The sequence below is a fragment of the Capsicum annuum genome, chromosome 6, assembly GCF_002878395.1.
Source record: "Capsicum annuum cultivar UCD-10X-F1 chromosome 6, UCD10Xv1.1, whole genome shotgun sequence".
In the NCBI taxonomy this organism is placed as follows: domain Eukaryota; kingdom Viridiplantae; phylum Streptophyta; class Magnoliopsida; order Solanales; family Solanaceae; genus Capsicum; species Capsicum annuum.
Window position 1 is genome coordinate 208299155 of NC_061116.1, and position 26842 is coordinate 208325996.

The 26842-nt window shown below is 33.5% G+C and overlaps 4 protein-coding genes and 1 non-coding gene across 5 annotated transcripts; 1 reads left to right on the top strand and 4 right to left on the bottom strand.

Annotated features, from left to right (window-relative positions):
• The first annotated feature begins 1024 nt into the window (after positions 1–1024).
• On the top strand, positions 1025–8635 carry LOC107855435 (protein NPG1). The gene is made up of 6 exons (XM_016700455.2): positions 1025–1212; positions 1715–1912; positions 2888–3143; positions 3242–4452; positions 5820–5967; positions 8096–8635. The coding sequence occupies exons 2-6, from the start codon at positions 1739–1741 to the stop codon at positions 8413–8415; spliced, it is 2109 nt and encodes a 702-aa protein (XP_016555941.1). The 5' UTR covers positions 1025–1212; positions 1715–1738; the 3' UTR covers positions 8416–8635.
• Positions 8636–9439: 804 nt separating this feature from the next.
• LOC107855436 (40S ribosomal protein S7) lies at positions 9440–12750 on the bottom strand. The gene is made up of 6 exons (XM_016700456.2): positions 12364–12750; positions 11271–11362; positions 11101–11174; positions 10866–10992; positions 9982–10164; positions 9440–9719 (listed from the first exon to the last, which is right to left on the bottom strand). The coding sequence occupies exons 2-6, from the start codon at positions 11343–11345 to the stop codon at positions 9603–9605; spliced, it is 576 nt and encodes a 191-aa protein (XP_016555942.1). The 5' UTR covers positions 11346–11362; positions 12364–12750; the 3' UTR covers positions 9440–9602.
• Positions 12751–13166: 416 nt separating this feature from the next.
• TRNAN-GUU lies at positions 13167–13240 on the bottom strand. The gene has a single exon. It is a non-coding gene; the product is annotated as a tRNA-Asn (tRNA).
• A 2199-nt stretch (positions 13241–15439) lies between these two features.
• Positions 15440–16755, bottom strand: LOC107855384 (VQ motif-containing protein 20). Its single transcript, XM_016700383.2, has one exon. It carries the CDS (start codon positions 16570–16572, stop codon positions 15649–15651), a length of 924 nt encoding a protein of 307 aa, XP_016555869.2. The 5' UTR covers positions 16573–16755; the 3' UTR covers positions 15440–15648.
• A 2910-nt stretch (positions 16756–19665) lies between these two features.
• On the bottom strand, positions 19666–22390 carry LOC107855377 (NAC domain-containing protein 87). Its single transcript, XM_016700378.2, has 3 exons — positions 22218–22390; positions 20885–21153; positions 19666–20366 (listed from the first exon to the last, which is right to left on the bottom strand). The coding sequence occupies exons 1-3, from the start codon at positions 22369–22371 to the stop codon at positions 19836–19838; spliced, it is 954 nt and encodes a 317-aa protein (XP_016555864.1). The 5' UTR covers positions 22372–22390; the 3' UTR covers positions 19666–19835.
• Positions 22391–26842: the final 4452 nt, after the last annotated feature.

Consider the following 26842-nt stretch of genomic DNA (forward strand, 5'->3'; position numbering starts at 1 on the left):
CATTAATCCATACTTCTTCGTAAAAAAATGGTTTACAATAAATAACGAAGCCTTATTTGACTCATCATCATTAATCCATACTTCTTCGTCCATGCTTGATGTCATATCTAATTACCACTATTATTTATAAGTCATTTAAATATTAAAATATAAATAATTAATAATAAGATTAAATTAAGTATAATAATTATTTAATAAATTTTTGTAATACTGAAAATTAACAACAAGTAAAAATAAAATAAATAAAAAGAATAATTTTATATAAATGAATTTTGCGGGTACAATTCTGTTATTCTTTCGATTCTTCTCTTCTAAGTTTTTTTGGATTCTTCTCTTCTAAGCTTTTCTGTGGTTCGAAGGCCTTTTGTAGTGCAATTCTCGAACTTTAATGATTCTCCTAAGCTTTTTCGTGATTTGAGGGCCTTTTGTAGTGCAATTCTCAAACTTTAATGATTCAAGCCTCCAAAAATGTGTTTGGATCTCCAGAAATTTTCGAACAAGACAACACTTCTTCTTGTCATCTCCAGGCAAAACTCTATTAGTCAATTCTTTGAATAGTTGTGTAGTCAATGCGGAAGCTTCCTACAGAAATTAAAACCTCAGAAAATTAAGTAACCCTCCTATTTATAGTTGTAAGGGATAGACAATCCAACTGCAAATAACCTCTTCTGTCACAGACAAGGTTGCTTGTGATTGACAAAAAATATGTTATTTGGGACACTTGACAATGTTTCATTAGCTCTTGAACTTGACTTGAATTGTCATGTCAATTGACAAGTGGTGTGAGTTTGGGCTTAAACATGAGATGAACCTTGACGAAGAATAAAATGGATTTATTATTTTTTACACCCTAAAATAATTTTAGATTCAATAAAATATGAATTCAATTTAAATTTTATATGAATTTGATCCAATAAAATTTACGTGTCTACAACAATAAATTATCATTCAATTTTTTAAATTAAACAACTAAAATAAATAAGTAGTATTTATTTTTGATAGAGTGAATAACTAAAAAAATCCCAAATGGAGGAATGTAAAACCTGGACGTGACAACTTTGTCTTGTTTTTGTTTTATTTGTTTCATAGAATATTCCGAGTTGTAAGTCAAAACGCTGTCACCATTCTTCTCCTCCTCTCTCTTTCTTGATCCAGGCAAATTTTGGCTTCTTTTAAAGAATTTAACACCATTCATCTCCCACTAATTTCCAGGTAATACCCATCCCTATTTTCTTGAAATTCTTGATTCTTCTATCTTATATTATGAATTTTCAGTTGCCTTCATTTTTCAAGATTCATTTTTTTTTGCGCCCCCATTGTTTGTTTACATCATTCCTTAGAATTGTGATTCAAAATAACGTTTTTGGTTGTTGCATTATCTAGTGTTTTTGTGTGTGTTTTGATAACGATGAATCTTTTTACCAATTGGTTTGTTGGTGATTTGGACTTTGTTGTTGTGCATGTTAACATAAAGAACAAAAAGGGGTAAAGGTTCTGTTCATTTTCTTGATGCTATAGAAGCCAAGGGATCAAATTTCATGGTTAATGATGTGTATATTTGTGACAATAGGGGGTTGGCCTTTTGGGTCGAGCTCGTTGCACGGGGCTTGCCTAGTGTGATTTACCTGGCCTATGTAGTTTGCGAGCTATTGCATGTGCTGTGGGTTCCCCTGTGATCAAAAGAATCATATTTATGTTTGTATTTTTATTGTAGTGAGCATAGAAAGTGGGGCTAGAGATGTCTGGAAATGAATCAGCAGAATTAGGGAAGGCTGATGTTGATCCATCAGTTAGGCAAGTTTGTGCAAATGGGATTTGTATGGAAACAAATGTTGTTGAAGCAAAACTTGATGAGGGAAACATTCAAGAGGCTGAATCTGCGTTGCGTGAAGGTTTGTCCCTCAATTTTGAGGTGAGTGGTTGTCAAAGTTTATATTTTTTCTTGGCATTCCTAGTTCCTGTGAAATTTATATTTGTTCAAGTAAAGCTTGTTCCCAAGGGCACAAAACCGAGAGCTTATACATACTCATACTAATAGCTAAAGCAGTAAAACTTAGGACAGAATACTTTCTTTGATTAAGGTTGCTGCCACATGACCAGGAGGTCACGGTTTCGGCTGTCGAAACAGCTTCTTGCAAAAATGCAGGGTAAGGCTGTGGACAGTTGAGCCTCGTGGTCCGGCCCTTCCCCTGAGGGCATGGCAGAAGCTTAGTGCACTGGGCTGCCCCTTTTTTTCCACGTAATCCTTTTGTGGCGGCTTAAATGTTTGACGAATTCATCGATGATGAGATTGAGAGTCAATTACTTTAATCTTTCAGACTTTAAATGACGATTCTTGAAAAAACCTATCTATCTAGTCCTTTCTTTTCTTATAGGTTGTATGATTTCCATCAATTATAGCCATAATGTGTTACTAAAAGTTTCTGCGAGTTAAAGTTATCTGTTTTTAAAAAAAAAAATTACGTGCGAGTTTTGAGCTTTCTGATCTGTTGTCATTTCGTGATGCTTTAGATATCTGGTGAAAGTTTATGTTCAATTACCCTGCATTAAAGGGTTTATAGACATCAATTGAATAAGCAAATTAGGTATTGGTTTCTGGTTTAGAAAAAAAAATCAAGGACTTCAGTGGAGTAAACTTCTTTTGTTTTGACAGGATTTGTATTGGTCAGATTGTATTTACATTTTGGAGTCAGGTTAAATTTGCATGTAAATTTGAACGCTAGTCAATTAGTGTATTTTATCTTATTTTCCTGAAAGCACTTTAAGTTGTAATAGATTATAAATGTTTGTTTCTTTTTCCTTTATCTTTTCCATTGTTGATTGTCATCAGCATGAACTTAAAAGTCCGAAGGCATGTGTTTGCTGATGATTATAATTTGGATCGCAGGAAGCGCGAGCTCTTCTTGGAAGATTGGAATATCAAAGAGGAAATGTGGAAGGAGCTCTTCGGGTGTTTGATGGTATTGATCTCCAAGCAGCCATACAGAGGATGCAGCCTTCTGTCACTGAAAAACAACCTTCTAAAAAGGGCCGCACTCGCAGCATTGAGTCTGTGCCAGGCGTCTCACAGCATGCTGCTGGTCTGGTCCTTGAGGCCATATATTTGAAAGCGAAGTCCCTGCAAAAGCTTGGGAGACTGAATGGTAGAAGGCAATTTCAATAATTTATTAGAAAAAAATGAAAAATTGCTATTTATTTGATTTGATCATTTACAGACATTTCTTTGGTTGGGAATTTGTAGAGGCTGCTCGTGAGTGTTTAAGTGTGCTTGATGCTGTAGAGAAGATATTTGATAGTGGCATACCTGATGTACTGGTGGAGAATAAGCTGCAAGAAACTGTCACCCATGCTGTTGAGCTCCTTCCAGAGCTATGGAAGCAAGCTGGTTGCTATTCTGAAGCAATGTCTGCCTATCGACGTGCCCTCTTAAGCCAATGGAATCTTGATAATGACTGCTGTGCCAGGATTCAAAAAGCTTTTGCTGTGTTTCTGCTTTATAGTGGGGTTGAGGTTTGCCCGCCGAGTTTAGCTGTGCAAATTGACGGTTCGTATGTACCTAGGAACAATTTGGAAGAAGCAATACTGCTGTTAATGATTCTAATGAGAAAAGTTTACCTTGGTAAGATCAAATGGGACCCTTCAGTTTTAGAGCACCTTACATTTGCTCTGTCTGTATGCAGCCAAACCTCTGTATTAGGTAAGCAACTTGAAGAGGTAATGCCCGGGGTACTTAACCGGATTGACCGTTGGCGATCTTTAGCACTTTGTTATAGTGCGGCTGGACAGAACAAAACCGCCTTAAGTCTACTGCAGAAGTCTCTGCATAAGGATGAAGAACCAAATGATGTTCTCTCGTTATTGTTGGCTGCTAAAATTTGCTCTGAGGATGTTTTTCTTGCTGCTGAGGGAGTGAAGTATGCACAGAGGGCAATAACTAATGCACAGGATTCAAATGAACACTTGAAAGGTGTTGGTCTCCGCATGTTAGGTCTTTGTTTGGGAAAGCAGGCAAAAGTTGCAACCTCTGATTTTGAGAGATCACGTCTTCAATCTGAGGCTTTAAAATCTTTAGATGGTGCAATGGCTTTAGAGCATGAAAATACAGATTTGATGTTCGACTTAGGTGTTCAATATGCAGAGCACCGTAATCTGGATGCAGCTTTGCAATATGCGAGAAAGTATGTTGATGCAACCGGAGGATCTGCTCTAATAGGTTGGAGACTGCTTGCTTTAGTTCTTTCTGCCCAACAACGCTACTCAGAGGCTGAAGTAGTTATTGATGCGGCTTTCGATGAGACTGTGAAGTGGGATCAAGGACCTCTACTAAGAATGAAAGCTAAGCTAAAAATATCCCAGTCACAGTACATCGAGGCCGTTGAACCTTATCGCCATCTCCTCTCATTGGTTCAAGCTCAAAGAAAATCTTATGGACCCTTCAGAAATGCACCTCAGGTTGGATTGTTTATCTAGTAACTTAAATGAAAACATATATGTGTATCTCAAATTTTCCTTTCCACTTCCCATCCCCTTATGCCAGCATATAGTCCCCTAGTGGTCTGCGTTTAGAACTCAGAACTGGGATAAAAGTAACTTGTGATCCCACCGCAAAACTGTATCCAGTCTTGCAAGAATTAAAAAACAAAATTAAAGCTTTTTACTTGGCTGCTGACTATCTTGTTAGCCAGAACACACTTTCCACCAAATCCTAAGTTGCTCTAACTCTCCAAAAATGTTGCCCCACCCGTGTCAGATCCTCCAAAAATGCACTACTTTTAAGGATCCAACACACATCCGATGACATTTTTGAAGAGTTCGATCAACATAGCCAAAATCTTCAAACCAAAAATAGTCATTGGTATGGCCTTTCTATGCAATATATGACCACTAGCTACCACCCACTACTGGATCTAATTGGGATTACTGTCACTCAGCACTTCAAGTGTCATCAGTATGTAAACCTTGAAAAGTCTTCAATGACCGCAGGTACCAACAACATTGACCCATAAGTCATATTCCAATGTCAGCAGTCCTTGCAGACATCATCAAAACCATAAACAGAGGGCTAAAATCCATGAAAAGCCAGTACCAAGACCATCTTTCAACGCTAAACTTGCCTCATGGCTGTCATCATTTCCACCACTCTTTCCCACCATGGCATGATTTTCTCATGAACATCCTTGAGCTATTCTTGGTGGAAAGACTGTAATTGTGTTTTTGCGATCCAACATCATCACACGCTAGAATCCACCGCCTCTTATCACTTATCAGGATAACATGCTACAGATAGATGAGTGTTACCATATACCATGATTGGTTGAATCTTTTGTAAATTATGACTTGGACGTTCATATCTGCAACAAAAGGGTAGTTGTATTTGGGTCTATTAAGGTGCATGTGTGGTTTGAGTGGGTTGTTTGTCATTCTTGATGGAAAGGGAAAATGGAGGGGTGAATGGGGCAAATGTATGAAAGAATGATGAGCTTGTTTTGCCCAATTCCTTGCGTTATTATTCTTATTTTGGTACACTTAATTTCAACTCCATCATGATTTCCTTATGTTATCAAAAAATGAGATTGAATGCATATAGATTCCTGTCTAATATTTATTCTAATGGTCTTAAAATGAAGAGAAAATACATATTCCAGTAGAAACCCCAGTTTATGTTTGCCTGCCGTCATTCTATAACTCACTTTCGTGCCTTTCCATTGAAAAACTTTTTAGCTTCAATCATGAAACAACATAAAATGCTTCGCATTCATACTATGCTTCTACTTCTGACTTCATTGAATTAATTTTCTTTCCGTACTTGTCTATTGCAGGTGGAGGACGATAAAGTAAATGAATATGAAGTTTGGCATGGACTGGCAGACTTGTACTCTAGCCTTTCACATTTTAAGGATGCAGAGACATGTTTGGATAAAGCTAGAGCTCTTATTGAGCATTCAGCAGACACTTTGCATATAGAAGGCAAGATTATGAACTTAATTTACAATGGCTGATATCTTACAGAGGCAAAATTATTGACTTTCTTCCTTCGTTTTCTTTACTCCATATCAAATTGAATATAAGTAAAAGAAAGTGAGTGCAACTAAAGACGGAAAACAGTGGTTGTGAGTAAGCCCCTAAACAGGACTTGCAAAATTACCGCATCCATGCAAATGTGCTTATATTTGGTGGATTCAGATAAAGGAATAGAATTTGCTCGTATACATTTGAGTTAAAATTTAGTTTTTTCTTTCTCTGCACCTTATTTATGACCTGGGGGTAGCCTGTTGGGCTGGAAGCTTCAGACTTATGCTTTTAAGACAATGTTTCTTGTGAGGTCTCAGCCTCTCTATCTCACATTTGAGGTAGTGGTATGGACTGCGTACACTTACCCTCCCCAGACCCCACTTGGTGGGAGTATACTGCGTATGTTGTTGTTGTTGTTGTTTCTTGTGAGGTCTACATCACATTAGATTCTTTATTTAATCATGGACAGTAGCGTAGATATTTATATGTTATGTTATATAATTGTAGTTTCGTTGTAGTAGTAATAGCAGGCGGGTTCAGATAGTCATTATACTTCTCTACTTTGAACCTTTCGAGCATGTTTTTCTTCCTCCTCCTTTAGTATCTGTGTCTCATTAACGTTCTTATAGCTGTTATCTGAGAATTTTCTGAATTACTACTTTTCATGCACACTTGATCTTAATACAAGAGCTCCAAAGAGATGTAAAATCATAGAGTTTGAAACACAGGATAGATTATAGGTACTTTTGCATTTCGCTCGTCTGCTTTTTTTTTACTTGGAAGCAAAACATTCATATAGGTTGATACCAGCTAGTTAGAATTAAAGCTTAGCCATGTTGGTATGCTTACACCAAGCCTGTTGTTTCATAGTAGTAAAAAGCAAAAAACCCAAAATCTGTTGGAGCTTTTAAGCGCAAAGCTTAATTAAAGCGTGGGCTAAAGCAAAGGAAACCCCTAATGATGAATAAATTGAAAAATAGAAATCTAATGCAGGAAAAAGTAACTATAAACACAACAATACTTATTTGGACAAAAGATATGTTGTTTCACCTTTAAAGAGAGAGCGTATCAATGAAGGTGCGTATTCTTATCCAAAAAAAAAAAGTTCTTAATTGACACAGTTCAAGACTAATTATTTGCTACTATAATGAAAGGTAGAGGAACAAAAGTGACACCTGACATCCCTTCCTGTTATTTATTTTGTGATATATTCGTCTTAAGCATGTGCATAATGTTGCCAACTAGCTTCATCATGTCCCTTGTCCTTCAAAGACTTCTCCATGTTTGGGGAGCAAGGAAATAATGATGTTGTTAGAAATGATACCATTCTTTTTGCTTGTTAAATGAAGAGGATAGAGAATGTTGAAAGAAGTGCGATCAAGTAGTTCCAAGACCAATTTTTTTCTCTTGAACGTCCAACAATATGGATCCATCTTCTCCAATTTCTCTCCAAGATGAAGAAAGAAAAAGAAAGGATATTTTCGTTGATACTTCTTTTATTTCTCTTCCTTCCGTTGGGATGTGAAGTTAGAGAAACAGTGCTAGAACTTAACTTCCAGTGACCTTCCTTGTTTCTCTGAGAAAACTGTCTACATCAAAGTAACAATATGGCTGTATTGCTTGAAAAAACTGACTTAAACATTCGACTCATTTCGTAGTGTGTTAGGTGTCAAAAGTAGAACATGCTGGAAATAAAGTTGGAAAACAAGGAGGGTGGAGAAACTTTTGAACACTACAGTCTCTGTCCTTATTTATTAGTTTACTTTGTAGTTTTGTTTCTTATCTCTGAGAAAGTGATGACAATTTTTGTGGTCATCGCCCATCGGACGTCATTAGCTGACATCAAAAAGAGAAAGGCAATTCCACCAAAGGAATTTGTCTGCATTGTGATTATGGTGGTTTAGATTGTAATTATTGAACCAATAGTCTTAATACTGATTAAAAAATTTACCAACATATGAGGTATAATAAGGCTGCTTGCCTACTTATTTGTTTGAGTTTTTGTCCTTGATACCTGAAAGCTTCTTTCTAAATGAGGTAGCAATAGAACTTGTGCTGATTTTTCTATATCAACCTGTTTCAGGAATGATGTTTGAAAGACAAGGAGAAAAGGAAAAAGCGTTGGCTTCTTATGTTAATGCACTATTAGTAGATCCTAATCATGTACAGTGTAAGATCTTGCTTGGTTCTTTATTGTCTAAAATGGGCTCGAAGATGTTGCCATTAGCAAGAGCATTACTCTCAGATGCATTGAGGATCGAAGCTACCAACCGTGTAGCTTGGTACCAGTTGGGATTGGTTCACAGAGACGATGGACGGGTAGCTGATGCTGCTGATTGTTTCCAGGCAGCTTCCATGCTTGAAGAGTCTGATCCTGTTGAACGCTTTAGTTCCATCACTTGAAGTTTTCCAACCAGCTACTAGTCATTCTTATTCTTTTATTCTTTATAATATATTATATAGGTTTTTTGACACAATGTCCAAAACTATCCTTAGATGACATGTTTGATAGGTTTTTCTGAGGATATTTTCAACTTGAATGTTTTGAAAGTTGTAGATTAATTGTACACTTTCATAGGAAATAGAACAATTTGTCCAATTAGAATGTGATAATTTATGTGCATCAACAAAGGTCTTATCAGTTTCATTATAGGCACACATTGTTTTCTTAGTGAAAGCTGTATTTACATAGCCATAGCCACCACCATGCCCTGCTTGTGGTATTCAAGTCGATTTCTGTGTCCTTTGGTTGAAGGCGTAAGAGAGCTACGAACAAAATCTGGATCGGCTATTGACTTGTATCTAATCCTCTTATGACTCAACTTTCCCCGTGTACATGAATGACACCATTTATCCACAGTGGTCTATATGGTGGATCTGGGAGTCAAGCAGACCATTTGTATATCTTAAGGTTGCGTGATAAATACTGAAAACGTTATCCTCAAAGCTGTGAAAGTTACCTAGATTACAACATACCCAATGTACTTCCACATAGTGGGGTGTCTACGACAACATACCCGGATCATACCACTACCTCAGGTGAAGTAGAAGGTAAAACTACCTAGATTAACTTTTATTGTATATTTCACTATAGATTCCATTCCCCAAGTCCTGTCTACCCCGCCGGGCAAAGGCCAAGCGTATTACTTGTTTCTAAAGAGTAAGACAGAAGTAGAAAAGGAGACCGAGGGAAGAAACCCTGAATCAATTACCAGTCTTGCAATCAGAAATAAGACCCAAAACTTTTTACCACTATCACAAGTATGAAGATCTTTTTGGCAAACAAATGACCAGAAAATATCGATAAATCTGTTTTGTGCAGCCATCTCAAAAGCCGGACAACGACATTTACCCATGTATAACAGAGGGAGAAAGAGGAGAGAGAGAGCAAATGAAACCAAGTTACAATAAACAAACCCAAAATCTATGACATAGCAACACGGTTTTAACTTAAAATTGATAGAAATTTCACATAGTTCTCTGCATTCTAAAACAAAATGGAATTGCCAAAATTTCAAAGGAGGGACAACTAATGTGCAGTTTCAACATTTCACATCAAATAGATGAAGACATGCATTTCATTCATTTCCTCAAGGCTCAGTGGGGTACTCAAACACGACATCTTTGCCCGAAAGCTTTCTGTAAACTGCTGAAAAGGTCTCCAACTTGTACTCGGTGTTGTTGCGTTCCTTGGGGTCCAAGAACACCTAGACCCAAAAAAAGGATGAGAAACAAAATCCGTAAACAAGAATAAAGCTTTCCCCTCTTTTAAATGAAAAGATCACAGAAGTTATCACTTAAGAATGATATCAACAGAGAAACCCATGCAGATAACTAGTTCTCCGACATTTGTGAAAAATGCACCAGTATTATTAATTCACCCTAAAGACTATTCCGGTTAACTGCAGCCACAAACATTTAAGCAAGAAGATACAGCTATGAGCTAACTATAGTGCTTCACAACTTTACCTTCATTATCTTGGAGCCATCAACGCGATACCTGGTACGCTTCCCAACAATCTCAGCTGGAACAACCAAGTCCTCCAATATGGCATCATGAACAGATGTAAGAGTTCTGCTGCGGGGTCGTTGAGCAGCTGAACCTCTCTTGGGAGGCCTCATTATCCTCCTGGTGGCAATAAAGATTACATCCTACAAAAAATCAAACTCCATTGTAAAACAAGGAAACAGGGAAAATTACCAAATGAACTAATGAAAATACAATGCAACATATAAAGCTTCAGAATGGGGATAACATCTTGCCCTCATTGTTTTCCTCAAAAGATGGAGGAAAACTAATATACCAACTCTTTTTACTTACTACATATTGAATTTTTTGAACAAGTAATTGGTGCCTACAACAATCGCAAAGCATATGCAGGATAGATGAACGAGGCAAAGAATATATTTGTCAAGATTGCATGAACAACTAAATATATTTTGAAGATTGGGCTCCATTAATACTATTTAGAAAATTATGGTACGATTATCAGAATAGTACCAAAGCTATAACTCAAAAGTTGGGATACACAAGAACTACAGAAAAATGTCAATACCACTAAAAGCCTAAATAGAAGTAAATGCCAATCCCAAAAGGTAATCTCAACTTTGCTAATTACAACACAGCAACACATGCTAGAAACCAGAAGTGCAGCCCCATGAAGGAATCAATTCTTAATGAATCATCATAATGGGCATTACGAAGATGAATCTGTCACAGAACACAGCAAAATTCAATAAACATCGATGAACTAATGTAGTGTGTGTTTCAGATTAAATGCTCTAAACCTAATTCTTTGGAAATTCTCAAAGGAAATGGAGACAGAAAATTATAAAAATAATTTAATAGCTACCTTGCCACTGAATTTCTTCTCCAACTCCCTAACAAGGCGAACATGAACCTTGCGGAAAGCTTTCCTCAGTCTGTAGGGCACATGGATAACAACAGCTTTCCTGCTTCCTCCTGACACATCAATTTGACTGCAATATCCATGACAGGCAGTTACTAAAATGTGAAAAACTCATACTAACTACAACATAAAGTAGAGGCCATTCAATTTAGTACAAGATAGAGTAGAGCACACATACCTTGCTGAATTGATGTATAGGTCCTTCAATTCACTTTTCAGTTCTTGGTTGGTGTTTTCCAGATCAAAGAAAGCCTGTTCAAACAATTTAATTCCTCTCTTTAAACATCATATCCATTGAACCATTCAGTTTTGAATAACAAATGTCATCAAGTAAGAACAAAGCACAACCTGTGCAACAGACTCCTCAAACTCAGTAGGTTCAGCATCTTTATCTTTGTGAATCTTTTGCCTTGACGTGTACATCCTTGCAGATCTCTTTACTGAACCAATTAAACAGTAATAAAGCATAAACAAAGATAATACTGTAAAAATTCAAATTTTCTGATATACAACTCGACAAAACAAATATTTTTGCTTGGTTCACTAACAAAATTGCATATTAATTAAACGGTCATAAGGCATAAACAGATAATACTATAAAGACTCAAATTTTCAGATATACAACTCGACAAAGCAAATATTTTTGCTTAGTTCACTAACAAAACTGCATATCAATCATTTATTCGCCTATTCTTCAATCCCAAATTAACTAGCTCACCTATATAAATCCTCATTCTGCTCATTTCAACCACATTTCACAGCAACACGGCGTTCGTTATATTAAAAAATACTATCAACACAATAGTTTTCACATCATAAAGATAATCAAATCTATAACCTCAAAAGGCGTCGACGAAAAACACCATTTATCTAAATTTACAACTCGACACGGCAGAAACTTCCAAATAATACCAACAAAGCGATATACCAATCTATGCTTGAACCCTCATTATGCTCATTTCAACCACAATTAACATCAACACAGTGGTAGTTACAGAAAAAAATAATAACAACCCAATAATTTTCACGCCATAAAGATAAGCCCCAATCAATAACCTCAAAAGGGTCCATGAAAAACAACATTTTTCTTCCAAATCAGCAAAAAAAAAAAACCCTTAATTCATCTATTTCAAACTTATACAGATAACCAATAAAACCAAAAAAAATACAAGAAAAATAATATCAACCCAACAATTTTCACGTCATAAAGATAACCCCAACCAATAACCTCAAAGGGATCGTGAAAAACACAATTTTTCTTCAAAATCAGCACAGAAATCTCCTTAATTCATCTTTTTCAAGCTTTTACAAATAATCAATAAAACCAAAAAAAAAAGTACTAAAATAAAATAATGTTAATAACCCCCCCCCCCCCCCCCCATCATTCATATAATTCTTGTAGGAGCTAAGACAAATGTAGAGATATTGAATTTTGAAATACCTGCGCTAGTGAGAGGCAACTACAGAGCTTTGTGTTTGCGCAAGTAAGAGAATGAAAGCTCTAGGGTTTTTAGGTGTATAAAGGGGATACAATTTTGTTGGTAATAGTAAAGGGCCCATTGGGCTTGCACCAGATGGCCAATTTCACATGTACTTGCTACTACTATTTAAGTTGTATCACATCTTCATCAGAATATTTAACTTTTAAGCCCGCAAACAACGACTATTGCTATTTATCGTTACTTCGACTTAGCAGTCCGAGGGCAAATATGTGTTCAGAGTTGGATGGTAAGGGCAAATAGAATCAAAAACATATAACGAAGGACAAATATAATTTTTTGCTTAATTGTCAGGGCTAGCAATAGCAAGGCAATGTATAGGAAGAGATTGCTAAATTTCAAAGACTACTTGCTTTTTAATTCAAAAAAATATTTAAATTGCTTGGCCCTAAAATTTTGAATTTACCGCTGAAAGGTCGTGCAGACAAGACGATACAAACCGCACAGCAACTACTATAGGTTTTCTTTTCAAAGCTTTCTATCTTAAAAAATATCAAAGTAGCTGGGTGGTACTTTTTTATCGACTCTTTCCACAATATTGCGCGTGTAGGATACACACGTGTTGTTTTATTGATCTAACACAAATGGTTTTACAGTCATATTCTGAATGAGATTGGAGTGCTAAAATACAAAGCTAAATTGAAGCATCTGAACAAAAGAAATTGTAGAAAACAGCTTTTGAAATTTGAACCAAGGCAATTGCTTGATGAGGAAAGTGTTCAAAAGAAAACAAAAAACATTGTGACGCTAGAAGGAGGGCTTGAACCTCCGACCTTGTGGTTAACAGCCACACGCTCTAACCAACTGAGCTATTCCAGCACTTGTGCTGACTAATGAGCGTAATTCATATTTCTCAACTATATTAGCTACTACCTTTCAACACACTTTATTTTTTGAAAAAATAACATAAACATGCACATTAACTTATCATATTTACACAAATATCCACCCCTACAAAGTAATTAAAAAATTTCAACTGATTATGCATCTTTGTTGGATGTATCGAGAGCTAATTATGTATTTTTACAAAGAAAAAGATGTATCGAGGGATAATTATGCATCTCGACAGACCCAAAATCAGATTTTCAATAATTTTGCAAAGTGATGAAAATTTCTGTAATTGAGCTCCAAATTGTCGGGGATATATGTTTTCTGCCTTTTTTTTTTTCCTCTAAAGGATGCACATTGCTTTTTTTTTATTTTGATTTTCCATCCAATGTCTGTGCCCGCATTGGAGCCCCAACTAATCCGGATCACGCATTGGAGGACCCATTAAGGTGGCAGCGCTCCCAACAGAGTTTTTTCCATACCCAGGGTCGAACCTTCAACCTCTGATTAAGTGGAACAACCCCATCCACTGCACCACAACCCATGTTGGTCGTGCACACTGCTTTAATGCTTATCAGTCTAGTAAAATTTAATTCAAAACAAAATGTAGAAATATTTTATCAGCCATAACTAGAACTAGAAAAACGTTGTGTCATTTTGGGTAAAAATTTACACGCACCCGGTGTATACACCAAACTAATGTTCTTTACTATGGTTATGTAATTAAATTAAGTAAAATATATATTAATTAATCATGCTTAAGTAACATGAACTTTAAATTCAAACACATGACATACATGTATTAGTTTGGTATATACACCGGGTGTGTGTAAGTTTTAGCCGTCATTTTGTTCCACAATACATTTATATCGTTATCCTTTGATTAGACTATGTGGAAAAAAAACATTAGATCTAACTCAAATCTGATTGGGTTAATTTCAGTAGTAAACCATCAAAATGAAGATATTATATTTTGTGTGAAAATGAAGATCTTTTATAAAAAAAATATATATATATATATATAAAATTTTAAGAAAATATGTATAAAAACAACTCCAAGTTAACCGATGTCTTATACGAAGATTTAATTTTATGCTAGTTGATGCATCTTTACATTAGACATATGTGTTTATATCAAAATTATGTAAATTCATTATTATTTATTGAATTAATAAAGTGAGAATACATGTTAATAAACCACGAATAAATATTAAAGGGCTACGTGCAAGTACAACTCACATATCCGGGACATAAGTTTTTACTCTTCTTATTTCTTAATCTAAATTAGAAATAGTGGCATTTGGAGTCCTATTACGTATTGATCTAGTGATCTTAATTGTTTGTGGTATCCTATATGTATTCACTCAATCATGCATATGCATATGATGAAAAAATAAATTCTCTAAAATTCCTTCCACAAGTTAGAGCATAAAATATTAGCCTTTTCTTCATACAAAATCAAACAGTTTTAAATCTCATCAAATCGTGCAAAATTGTATGTCCTTGGACTTGGAGAAGAAATTGAGGGTCATGTCAAACAGAAAAAACTTATACATTTTGGATCGTGCGGAAACTACGATATATCAGACACATTTTAACAGACTGAATTGTATTTTGAGCGTTGCTGTTGAGTGACTTGATCTTATCAACAACAATTTTTACTTGAAGTGTTGGGTTATGACTTGACTTGCCGGGACTAGTGTAGAGTTCGAATTTGCTCATAAGTTACATAAGCTAATCCATTTTGAATTATTGAAATTGTAGTCATTTTTGCGTGGTGATAGTTAAAAGTTGATCAATTGATGTACTATATATTTATATTGTTTAAGATAAATCAACGAGTGCATATCCAATTTTGCAGGTTCCTCATTGTCATTTGGTCAAAATTTAGAAGATAAAACATCGTTGAATATTGAGAGAGCCTGCATTTCCCAAATAAAAATTAAAAAAAAATGTTGGAACAGAGCAATAACATCAATAGCATACCCGTGTAATTTCACCAGGCAAATTAGAAAAGAATAGGATGTACACAAATCATATTCCTACCTTTATGAACCATAAACTAGGAAATGGCATGAACAAGAGATAAACAGAATTTGCACAATTACATCACAATCAAAGAGAACAAGAGTAATCTTATTAACTTCATATATCAAAGCAAATGAAACTATCAACTAGTACAAATGGTAATAGAAAAAATAACCATCCCTCTTTCTCTATGGATATCTCATTATTGAAACAAAATTCTGGATTCTTCAGCAAAGGAAAAATAAACAAAACTTTTTTTTCTTAACTGAAAAATTAAAAAAAAATAAAAAATGGAAGGCTAAATCCGAAAATTCTCACTGAAAAAAAAGGGGAAGAATTCTTAATTCTCAAAAAAAAAAAAAAAAAAAAAATCAAAAATCTGGAAGCTCCTTGATACTTTCTGATGAAGAAGAAGAAAAAGAGCTTCTCATACTAGGCATAAAAAACAAAGAATCAGTATAGTTACAAAATTGCTGATCTGAGAAAAAAAAATCTGATGAATTAGTAATTGGACCAGGATCATCAAAAGGTGCTAAATTACTATCAAAGAAACTTGGAGGATCACTAAGATTATGACTAGTATTATTATTGTTAATATTATAATTAAAATTACTAATACCACTATTAATATCTTTATTATCATTTATATTACCTAGATCAAAAATTGGAGGAGGTGGAACATAACAAGAAGCTGATGAATTATCTCCTATACTACAACTACCATTATTTTCATCCGTGACAACCGAAGTGCATTCGTTGTCATCATTGACCACTAAATCACACTTCTGATTAATATTATTATTCGTCATATTATTATCATGATAAGTATTTTCTTGGTCATCAAGTCTGAGAATATCTCCAAGACAGCCTTCAGGACCCGATATGGGATCCTCCTCTTCCTCCTCCTCGTTTATTGGCTCGGACTTTGGATGCTGAGGCATCGTCTGAAGAGGAGGAGAAGGCGAAGATGGATCATCCTCGGGAGAGAGGCCGGTGAGCTTCTGAACCAATGCCATGAAATCACGTGGATGAGTGTGGATGACTTTTGGAGAATGTGTGTAGATGATAACCGGATGACGTGGCTGTTGATGAGGGATGCTGGTGGCCGCGACCGCGTTGTATAGGGAGGAAGATGAGGAAGAAGATGGTAGTAATGAATTTGATGACGATTTCCTAATGAGATGAGAGGCTTTATTGATCTTCAAAGGCGAAGATATATTATTATTGTTGTTGTTGTTGATAGCCTGATCGGCCTTTGCATGATCATAGAATTGTGTAACATGCATATGGTTCATGGTTAATTATGAACAACTCAAAATTTGTATATATATCTCTAACAATAATAATATGGATATAATATAACCTATGTATGATAAAGCTAAGATAGAAATATATTGGTTTATTTGTGAATAGATCTATTGATTAGTGTTGGGGGCTTTGAGTGGAGATGTAGAGAATATTTTTGGTGAATATATAGAAGAATTTTGAGTGATGAGTTGTGGGTGAAAGTTGATGAGTTGGATACAATAATCTATAATAGTGTGAGTTTAGTTACAAAAAAATGTGACAGAAAGGATTAATCTGAGAGGTTAACGGAAAACAGTTAGGGGTAAATTATTAGGTGTAAAGATTAGCAAATTAATCGGCTAGGAAAATGCATCAAGTTAACTACGAAAACAATGCTCTAATTTCCACGACAAAATGAGGAAATAATTCAATTAGTTGAATTTTACAAGCAAATGTAAAACACATAATACAGTAAGACCTCTTACATAAAAGCACCTCTTATACAATAAGATCTCTTATATTTTAGAGTTATATGTTCAAAAGCATATCTAAAAGTATTCTACTATTTATTTTGACTTTCATAACTAAACACTACCCTCTCAATTTCTTTTTATATGTTGTGTGCCAATTTGATTAATTTTTCAACTAAATTAGATTAAATTAATTTATTTTTTCAAATTAAAATTTTGATACTCAAACACCATATGAAAAGTAATATCAAAAAATTTGTAAGCTATCGCAAACGTTAGGGGTGTGTTTGGTATGATGGAAAATATTTTATGAAAAATGTTTTTCTATTTTCCCTTGTTTGGTTGTAGGGGTGGGTATTCGGTCTGATTGTTTAATATCAGTTCGGTTTGTCGATTTTCAGATTGACAAAAATGACATCAGTAACCAAATCGAAATAAATTCGATTTGGTTCGGTTTTACAAATTCGGTTCGGTTATTTCGAATTTTTATTTCTGTTTGAAATATTAAAGTAGTTAGTCTCTCTTTTTCATAACTGAGCATTTAAAATTGATGGGTTTTTTAGAAAAATTAGTTTTTTCAAACCTGTTTTTCATTCCCAAATATAAATAACTATAAATAATTCAACAAGGATGAAACGAAATAAAATAATCATAAGCTTAACATAATACATAACGTCATTAATTATTACATATAATATAACCTTGCATAAATAGTCTACAAAACAACACAAAACTCATAAAAATAGTCCATGAAACAACATACTTTATGCATAAATAGTTCATAAAACAGTCCAAAGTCACCAAAGAAGTCCTAAATATTTGAGTCACTAAAACAATCCATAAATAGCCCGCGACGTATGCAAATTTGCTATTAAATGTTAATTGTGAATGTGAATTACTAAATATTATATATATAATATTATATATTATATATTTATATATATTATATATATATATAATATTATATATTATATATTATTTATTTATAAAATTTTGGTTTTTCGGTTTAACCTATTTTTTTTTTAGAAAAATGAAAATTTAACCGAAAAATCAAAATTTTAAAATTACAAACCGAATTCGGTCGGAAAAAACGAAACCAAAATTAAATTTCGGTTTCTTTTTTCGGTTTTTTCGATTTAAACCAAAATATGCCCACCCCTATTTGGTTGTAGTAAAATATTGGGAAAATATTTTCCAAGATAACTCATTTTCCTCTATTCGAGGGAAAATGACTTCCCTCATGGACCAAGGGAAGTTATTTTTCAAAAAATGACAAATGTGACTTATACCCCCACCCCCACCCCAACAACACTCATATTCACATGACTCAAAAAATTCACATTTCTCAAAAATTTACATTACTCGAAAATGTTTTTGCACTGTGCTTTATTCAATTTTTTACTGCTTGAAATAGAAAATAGTGAAGCCCAAATTTTTCCCTTTTTCAATGTTTGTTGAATGTGTTGTTATTTTCATATGCATAGAGGAAGACTTACTTATGTTACTTTTACTAATTGCATATTTCATCTTGTCATCGATGTAACTTGTTCACAAGGTTGAATAAGTTTGTCGTTCCATTATATTTCTATTGCTTGTAGTATATATCTTGAGATTGTCCAGACAAAATGTTGAAAAATATTTCCTATATTTGCTAATAGTTTCTTAAATTTAGTGATTGTAATATTTTAGTATTCGATGTTAATATTATTTGCTATGCTTAAATTAGTTCTTACAAATTGTTGGGTTGCCAGAGACACTGATAAACTAGTTAACAGTTAGTAGTATTTTCTAAAAAAAAATATTTTCACTCACCAATCAAACGCTAGAAAATATCTTTCTAAAAAATATTTTCTACTCACCAACCTAACACCATAATTTTCAAAAACATTTTCCATGAAAAATATTTTCCATCATACCAAACACACCCTAGGGCCTAGATGATAGTATAATATTGGGCCTCCATGGCCCAAAATTAAGGGGACCGGAGATTGGAGAAATTATACATCTGTATTCCAATTAGATGCCATGGATATGTAAGAAGTTTAGTCATGACTTCACTAATCAAAAACTCATCAGACTTATAGCCTGCTTGGTCAAGCTAATTTTCTTTTTTAAGAAGTGTTTATTTAAAAAATTGAGATATTTGATCAAGTTTTTGGAAGAAAATAAGTGTTTCTAGGGAGCAGTAGAAACAACTTTTGAAAATCTAAAAAAAAAAAAAAAACTGAAGCATTTAAAAAAAAAGCATTTCTGAGAAAAATATACTTAAAAGTGCTTTTAAAAGTTCGGTCAAACACTAATTGTTGTTCAAAAATATTTTTTTTAAAATATATTTGTCAAACACAAATTGTTTCTCACCAAAAGTGATTTTTTGAAAAACACTTTTAAAAAACGCAATTCAATTCTCAAAATAAGTTGATTCTAAATGATTGGTCAAACACACTGTTAGTGTAATTAATCTATTTGGTATCTGTCCAAGTTAAATAATAAACATGTTTAAAAGAACAAAGATCAAAAGTGTCACTGGTTGACCGATAATAAAAGTCAAAGGTGGAAATATATAGACTATATAGTGATGACTATCATGAATATGGAGAGTACTTTATATAGAGTATATATATATTTCCCAATTCGAAGTTAGTATTTTTATACAAATGCAAATATGGAGCTAATTTACTTGAATAAAAGATACGTACATTAATAGAGACTAGGGATTTTCCCGAGTCAATCATTACAAGTAATGTAACCTTTTTGTGACAGAAAGTCGTTCTGAATAGTCCTATAATATGAAATGTACGAAGTTACTCCCAAATATTAGAGTCCAATTTGTATGATTGCTCTCCTTGGGGCTGAAGAGGATTGAACACCACATGAGAGGAAGAAGGCGGTTCCAGTACTGGGTCAAAATCAACCCCGAAAGCAGAAATAGTACCTTGCGGTTGAATATTAAAGGGGTAATTACTAGTACTAGTTATTGTAGTAGCTGGAATTATATCATCCCTTGGCTGATTATTAAAATTCCCCCTTAATTGTAATGCCCTAAAAAGCAAAGAATTCACTGACGGTAGAGCAGCCAAGTTCATGATATTCATGTTCTCTTGAATATTGCTGTAATTATGTAAGGAGATATTGGTCAATGACCCATTGCCAATTGGAGTGGCTAGGTTGAAATTATTTGTTAGGTCCATATCTCCAAACTCATTTGGTAATGTGTGATGATAAGTGTCACAAGTGGATTGATCTTCATGGTCAGATTGTTGGGACGATGATGTTGGCTGTGGTTTCTTTGCAGTTGAGTTCTTATGGAACACCCTACAAACTACCCATTCCTCCTGAAAAAAGATGAAAGAAAAGTGATATTAATTGCTTGACAATCTTGGTTTTGTTATCATAGTAGTTAATTAAGATGATACATGACATATGTTTAGCATTTTTACATGATTTAATTGTTGTTTAATTAAAAAGAAAATATGAAGTTGAAATTGAAAACGACATTTGAACATACAGGTTGACAAGCAATATCTCACTTGAAGCTAAATACTTATAAATTTCAAATTCCCTACTTCAAGTTCAAGTTGACGTGTTTAAAATGAGAAATTGAATTCTAAAACTAACATTGATTTCAAATTGAGATTTTTGGGCCATCTAGTTTACATAGCACATAGTGTATATTGTATACAATTAAAACAACATATACATCAAAGTCGTGTATAGGTATTGTATACTTGGACCATATTGATGGTCAAATACATTTACGTAAGGTTTCCCACAAAAGATGTGCTCATTTTGTGTCTTATATTAATCGAGCATGAAGTTTCAGAATGTAATGAAAACTCGTCATGAACCTTACCTTAGAAGGTTTGAAACCAAGATTGGTTTCTAGCCTATATTCATGCATAACCCAATTGGTTTTTTCACCCTTAGGAGCTCTCCCTCTGTAGAAAACCAAAGTTTTCTTCATGCCAACAAGATGAACTCCACCCCTATAAACCTCCTTATCTTTGCCTGTTGTTTTCCAGTAGCCAGCTTCTGTAGCTCTGTTAGTTCGAAGTCCCGTTGGGTACTTTCGATCTTTTTGGCTGAAGAAGTACCATTCTTTTTCTCCCATCGACGCTTTCGCTGTACGTATATACGCATGCACATTTAACATGTAAAAAATTAGAATTGATTTCATGCAGCAGTTTATAACGATATTTGGGGACTTATTTGATATACTTCCCTCTCATCTATTTTGTTTCACACTATTTCTTTATTGATTTATTTTTTAAAAAGAATGACGAATTGCAATATTTCCTTTCAAATTTTAATAAGCAATATGCACCGTCAATATAAGAATGGGTTATCTTTACATTGTTAATTTGTCACCTTCTTACTTTTTAAGATGCCAGATCCATATTTTAAGAATTATACTAGGTAAATATTCTTTGAGCGAGTGACATGGTAGTATTAAAATTTTATTTTTTTTTAGATTGACAAGTATATAACTTAAAAGACTTTTTTCTTAAAATTTCTTTGGTTGTCACACAAATATTTGTAATCTATTTGAAATTACAAATTTCAAAAGTTTAATAATTATAAAAATATTATGACATACGTAACACCACAAATTTTGAAAGTCTATCTGTACAGCCATCTATTTGAAATATTGCTAAATAAATGAGATGAGAAGCAAGAAAACAAGAAATTCTTGTTTTGGTTCTTTCTGAACATCGAAAATCAGTAGGTATATTTATATATACTGATCTGTAGATAAATAAAGAAGTCAACAAGTAATACAATAGATTCATTATTCTCGAGAATTAAGTGCAATATCATTAATTTCTTCTAGGAAAATATATATAAGACCATATATACGTTGAATGAGAAAGAGAAACAATTATAAATTCTTGCTTCTTTTCTTTCTTTGATGAAAGGCAGCCCGATGCACTGAAGCTATCGCTATGCGCGGTGTTCAGGGAAGGACCCACCACAAAGGTGTATTGTACACAGCCTTACCTTGCATTTCTGCTAGAGGTTGGTTTCAGGACGAATCCGTGACCTCTTGGTCACATGGCAGCAACTTTACCAGCAAATTACTCCAAGACTCAAGAATATTGAAAATAAATGGTAGAAGAAGAAGAGGAGAAAGAGAAGCAGCAAAATAATTAGCAATTGGATTTCAAAGAATAAGTATATAGGGTTACCAGGGAGGTCCCAAGGCTCAGACTTGTTAAGATCAACATCAGCTATGGCTCTACAAGTGAAATTGAAATCAGAAACTTTGTTACTCAGATAATATGTTATTAATTCTTCATCACTTGGATGGAACCTAAACCCTGGAGGGAGATTTTCTTCCATTGCTCTAAGGAGATTATTTTTTTTCTTCCTTTTTGTGAGGCAATAATTAACTATATATATATATAATTAAAGTTGTGCGGTAATTTCTATGTATGATATCTTCAGAAAGAAGCAGCCATTCCCTTTGTCTTCATTTTTACAGCTACCATATTGACATTGATAGATGCATCAACATTTTAGATTTTCTTATGCCATTATTTATTATTATTGTTATAATAATCAATGCCCACTACGATATGACTTTCTATGATCATTTGACATTTGTATCTACTTCTTATTATCCACGTCGGTCTTTTTAATTTTTTCTGATTAAAAATATCTTTTGATAATTCTTGTACATTGTTGTAATTTGTGACTTGCTATAATAGAGATTGAGGTTGAGGGTTAAGTCCCTCCTTCTGCTCCTGCCTTCGTCGTAGAGTGGTAACAAATGAAGTACATAAGTCACTCTTTGTATTAGGGTTCCAAACCTATTGGCTAATAAAAAGAAAGAGGCGTGTATTAGGGTTCCAAACTTATTGGCTAATAAAAAGAAAGAGGCGTTCGGCTGCTTGACTGTGAGGAGAGGAGTTTCGTTCTCTTCTTTGCTTTTATATAATATTCTCCACTATAGCTAAAGAAAATAGTTCTTAGATCGAAGAAACTCTTCTTTTTTGTTTTTCAACAATCGAAGAAACTCTCCTTCTAGAAAATTTCCGTTTGGTTTCGCTTATTCTCATATATATAAGACAAATTAACCAAGTGTAAGTAAAGCAAAAGGTATATATGTTTAATTTTATGCTTAATAATATCATGGCTTCCATATCATTAACCATGGATAAGTAGCGTTTAAAATAGAAAATAATCCTGATATAGTAATTAAATGTGTGTAGATTAAACTGCATAGTTTTAAGAATATTCAATTAAATATGATTATGGATTTGCATCCATTTAGAACAAATATGTACTTCTTAATAAGTAGAATAAGGTTTAAACGTACTTTTGCACTCTTAATCAACATACGTAGTCCATATATGTGCATACATACCATAAATAAATTTAATTAGAGAATAAATTAAATGAGGAGTCCTGTTTAATTTATATTTGATTACGTACAAATATTCTTTAATCAGTAGTATGTCCAACTACTTTCACCCATTTCCACCCACCCTATGAATTAGTCTTAATCCTCAATTAGTCTGGTCCAATCAGAAATAAAATTTCTGATTGCATCCTAAATATTCTATTATTCCAATTATTAAATAACTAAATAAACAAGAGCTTAAAATTTATACACTGAGGAGTCTTTTGGTACGAAGACAAGTAATGCAAGAATTAGTAATTAGTAATGTAGGGATTAGTAATGGAAGAGATTTTGTCGTATTTGAATTATTTTTATCAAGTGTTTGATTCATTTAATTAAAAAATAGATATATCATGTATTGTGTTTGATTTAAAACGCTTCAAAAATTTCTTTGCCACCATGAAAATTCTTGAAAGTACGGTGTAAATAATTGTGTATTTTGTACCATTGTGTATTTTTTTTTAAAGCTTTATTATTTATTCTTAAAAAATAAATTTTTTATATCCACACTTAAAATTATTTGAGAGTAAATAATTGTCATCTTAATAATTGATTCACTCACAAAACGTAAAATTTCAATTAAAAATAAGAGTCGATAGAGTTTTTAGATAGAGTTTCATGAGTGATCCCTCCTATTCTAAGCAGATTTTATTAACCTTACTGCTTTGTAATTTTTATTTTTGGTAATGAAATAAAAGTCGATAGTATCCCTCCCTTCCAAAAAAAAAAAAGAAAGTTATATAACTCATTGTAAATATTGTATTGATTGATGTTGGATTTTATTTAGAAACAGACAACTCTCTCTAAATAATAAAATTTGTAAGCTAATTTATTTAAATAGACTTATTAGTACAAATATATTAAAAAAAAAGAGGCTTAAAAGAATTTAAGGAATATTTTGTCTTTACATATATTAATCCTGTGGTACTAAATTCTATGTATTAATATCAAGTTGGGTGTATAACTAATATATGTATTAATTATACATAAATCTAAAATGATACGAGACAAAACTACGAAAACGAAAATGAACACGAAAACAAAGGAAAACGAGACAATGAAGTAAAGAATAGATAGATTGACATAAATCGATAACGAGAGGACAATCGAGGGTATACCAAATTCTAGACCTTACTATCAATTACCGACAACACCAACCTCTTACGAGGACACAACGGAAACGAATTCCGAGCGCCCACATTTCTAGACAACCAAAGAAACTCCCAACAAGTTTCAATAAAAACACTTGCAAGTGTATCTCAATTCATCATTAAATAACTATCTCTAAAATGAAGGAAAACTAACTACTTATAGTCATGGGCAATTTATTAGACAATAGGCTCAAAAGTGACCCAGAATTGCTATTGGGCCCAAAAGTGACCCAAGCGGCAAAACAAGGGAAACGGATACTCTATAGCACTTTTTAAAATAAATAGCCCAAGTTTGATATCTTTTTGTATACTATTTCAGCTTTATAATCATTTCCTAATTTGGGTCATTTTGGCTCACGTAGTCCAGATACAATACCGATACAATTTTCAACTTGGGTCATTCGACCCTTTTAAAAATATTTCAGTTTGTTTTTTGCTATAAATTTTTTAACTGAAAAATAATATATATATATATATATATATATATCTTTTTATTGTTTAGAAATAATAATTAAATGTAATTATATAAAAATGATATAATTATTATATAGAATATGAATCTATATAAGATATATGTATAGAAATTGTATAGTTCTATCAAATATGTATATGTATAAAATATATACAAAGTGTATAAAAATTATATAATTATTGTATAAAATGTGTAAAAAAAGTACAATTATTGCATAAATTGTGTATCGAAACTGTATAATTTCCGTACAGAATATTTATATGTATCAGATATGTATAGAAACTGTATAAAAGGTGTGTAGAAGCGGTATAGAACAAGGCAAGAAATTGAAATGGCTAGAAAGGGGAATTTAAATTTCATGGTCATTTTCATGGAAATAATTTAATTTGAAGTGTCGTTTCTATTCTTTCCCCCCAAAACAATGCAATGGACGCCCATACTCTCTCGAAATCCAAGCTATCATCCAAATGTGGTGTCTCCCATTCTTTCCTCGGAGGATATCTTCAAATATAGCTTCTTTCCAAGCTATCCTCCATTCATGTATTTGATCCCCTAAAACAATCAAGTCTTGGATCCCTCCTGGAAGCATCGACCCCAAAAGAGTGAAGCCCATTAAGCTTGTATCATAAAATTCTATCAAACATAGTATTAAATAATATTCTATATAATACATGAACTACTTCTCCTAATGCACCCTACCAAATGACCCCATAATCTTTTCTCCTCATTATTAAAGTGATTTAACCTATTATAACTATTGTGATAGCAATGGAATAATGTCTAAGTCTAAGGCATCAGTGAATTAGTTAGTAGATGACAGGTGTCCAAGTGGTAGTTATAACTAATTACAGTTAGAGTTGAGATAGTGGGGAAGAGTCGGTTAGAACTAGAGTAGCTAGCTGACTCTATATATATATATTGTGCATTGTACACTTGGGAGCTGAGACACAATAGAAAGTATTTTTTCACTCTCTCTGTTACTCTCTACCCTATACTGGTTTCTCATTGATGAAACTCAACATGGTATCAGAGCCAAGTTGACTTAATCATTTATTGATTGTCACATAGTTATGGGCAGTGAAGATAGTGATCGAAATCATATTTTTTCCTTTTTCTGTCGCTCGAATTTGTGGTTGATTGTTGTAATTCTGTAAATTTTTGCTCAAATTTGTGCACTAATGTTTTTTGCTGAAAGATCCGAGTGTCCCATCACATAATTATGTTGCTATGACGAGTACAACTGGTGTTATTAATGGCAAAATCTCTAATTCATCTGGTGCTACTACAACCATGATTGATCATCACCATCCTCTGTATCTACATGCTTGCGATGCTCCAGGCAGTTCACTTGTTTCTATACAACTAATTGGGTCTGAAAACTATGCATTATGGAGCAGATCAATGCGAATTGGTCTCTTAGGAAAGAGCAAGTTAGGTTTTGTAGATGGCCGACATGCGAAGGAGAAGTTTGAACCTGTTTTGCATGATTTATGGGAAAATGCAATGTAATAGTGTTGTCATGGATTATGATTTATGTGAGCAAAGAATTACTTAGTGGAATTGTGTATGCATCAAATGATCAAAAGGTTTGGCCTGATCTGAAAGAGCTATTTGACAAAGTAGATGGATCGTAAATCTTCTTCCTCCATAAGGAAATCGCAACACTGGTGCAAGGTACATCTTCTGTATCATCATACTTCTCTAAGATGAAAGAGCTTTAGGAGGAATATGATTCTCTTATACCATGTCCTAGCTGTTCGTGTGACGAATCTCAAACTTATGCCT